A 1426-nucleotide genomic window follows, 5' to 3' on the forward strand; every position below is an offset into this window, starting at 1 on the left:
CATGTCTCATCCAACTTCTTATTCTTGCTTAACAGTATCTTCCATAATTGTTTTTATATATACCCACTCTCTTCCATGTTTGCACATAATGATAATATTTAGGATATTCTTTTGGTTGCAGTATGCTTCATGCTCTGTTTTCTTTTGAGGTAATGGTAGCTAGTATCTACATGGAAACCCTTTTATTTTTCAAATGGTCAAAGTGAAGATTATTGTTCTCTTTGATATTGTATTTGTCTTTGACTGTCTCCTATGTAAATGGGAAAATTGACTGTTGGTTGCCATTTTCCATAGCACAGGTTGCTATGAATCAGTTGGACTATACCTTTTTATTTTCATTCCTTTCAATCTGCCTTCTTCTTTTTCCAGAGCATAATTCATGTTCTGTTATCATGGAAATAATTATCAAAATCCTAAAACAGTGTTTTTTTTTCTTTCCCAATCACTTCACCTCCCCTTTCTTCTCAGTGCTGATTCCCCTGTCCTCTGGCTTCGCTTGGATCCAGACATGACGCTAATGCGTGCTGTAGAGGTGGAACAACCTGACAATCAGTGGCAGTACCAGTTGAGACATGAACGAGATGTAACAGCTCAGACTGAGGCTATCAATGCCCTTCTGCGATTAGCAAAGCAAGGTATTATTTTCTCCAGACCTTTAACTGCTTGAGTTATTTTGACACCTGTATAACAGATAATAAGATTATGCTGATTTGCAGCAATGTAGAAACCAATGAATAAAGGCAATATTTCAATAATGTTTTTATACTTCTTACAGAATATTATACTATTCAAATTATGGTGTTGACGTTATTTCAAATTATGCCAGGGCTTCATGTTTAAGAAGATGTTTTTTTCAGGAGCTGTAACAACTGAAATGAGGAATACTCTAAATGCAGTTTTGGAAAATGAACAGTGCTTTTACAAGGTCTGTTTTACACCTTACGTACTTATAAGAATTTTGGTATGAGCATTAGCATTTACTTCAATATTAGAGAAAAAAATATAGATAAATGGAGAACCTATTTTGTTAATTTATATGAATATTATTTAGTGTTTATCAACTTTTCTTCTTTTGAGAGTCAAATTCCTTTTCTTGTCTTTTTTCTGTATGTACTTCCCTACACCCCAAAATACTTTTTTTTTCTAAAACAGGTCCGTTGTAGAGCAGCACACTGCCTGACCAGAGTAGCCAATGCCATGGTAGCAAACTGGAATGGTCCTCCTGCAATGATGCAGATCTTCCGCAAGATGTTTGGATCCTTTTCTTGCCCCAATATTATAAGGCAACATGACTTTACAAGCTTACAGAACTATTTCATTCTCAAGGTTAGAATGTTGAAATGTTTATCATATTTGTTTTCTTGTTGTTGTTAATTATTTTAAATGCATGATGATATTCATGCATGTTTGAGGGCATTCTTGTGCA

General features: G+C 34.6%; 1 protein-coding gene across 3 annotated transcripts in view; it reads left to right on the forward strand.

Annotated features, from left to right (window-relative positions):
- The window catches only part of LOC119581822 (transcription initiation factor TFIID subunit 2-like), a gene marked incomplete at its 3' end in the record, with an annotated part of 14016 nt that overhangs the window by 9752 nt on the left and 2838 nt on the right, over positions 1-1426 (forward strand). For all 3 annotated transcript variants that reach the window (XM_037929955.1, XM_037929956.1, XM_037929957.1), the window contains 3 exon segments: positions 469-635; positions 858-925; positions 1153-1326. In XM_037929955.1, coding sequence (XP_037785883.1) covers positions 469-635; positions 858-925; positions 1153-1326 — 409 coding nt within the window.

Source organism: Penaeus monodon, chromosome 15 (genome assembly GCF_015228065.2).
Source record: "Penaeus monodon isolate SGIC_2016 chromosome 15, NSTDA_Pmon_1, whole genome shotgun sequence".
NCBI lineage: Eukaryota > Metazoa > Arthropoda > Malacostraca > Decapoda > Penaeidae > Penaeus > Penaeus monodon.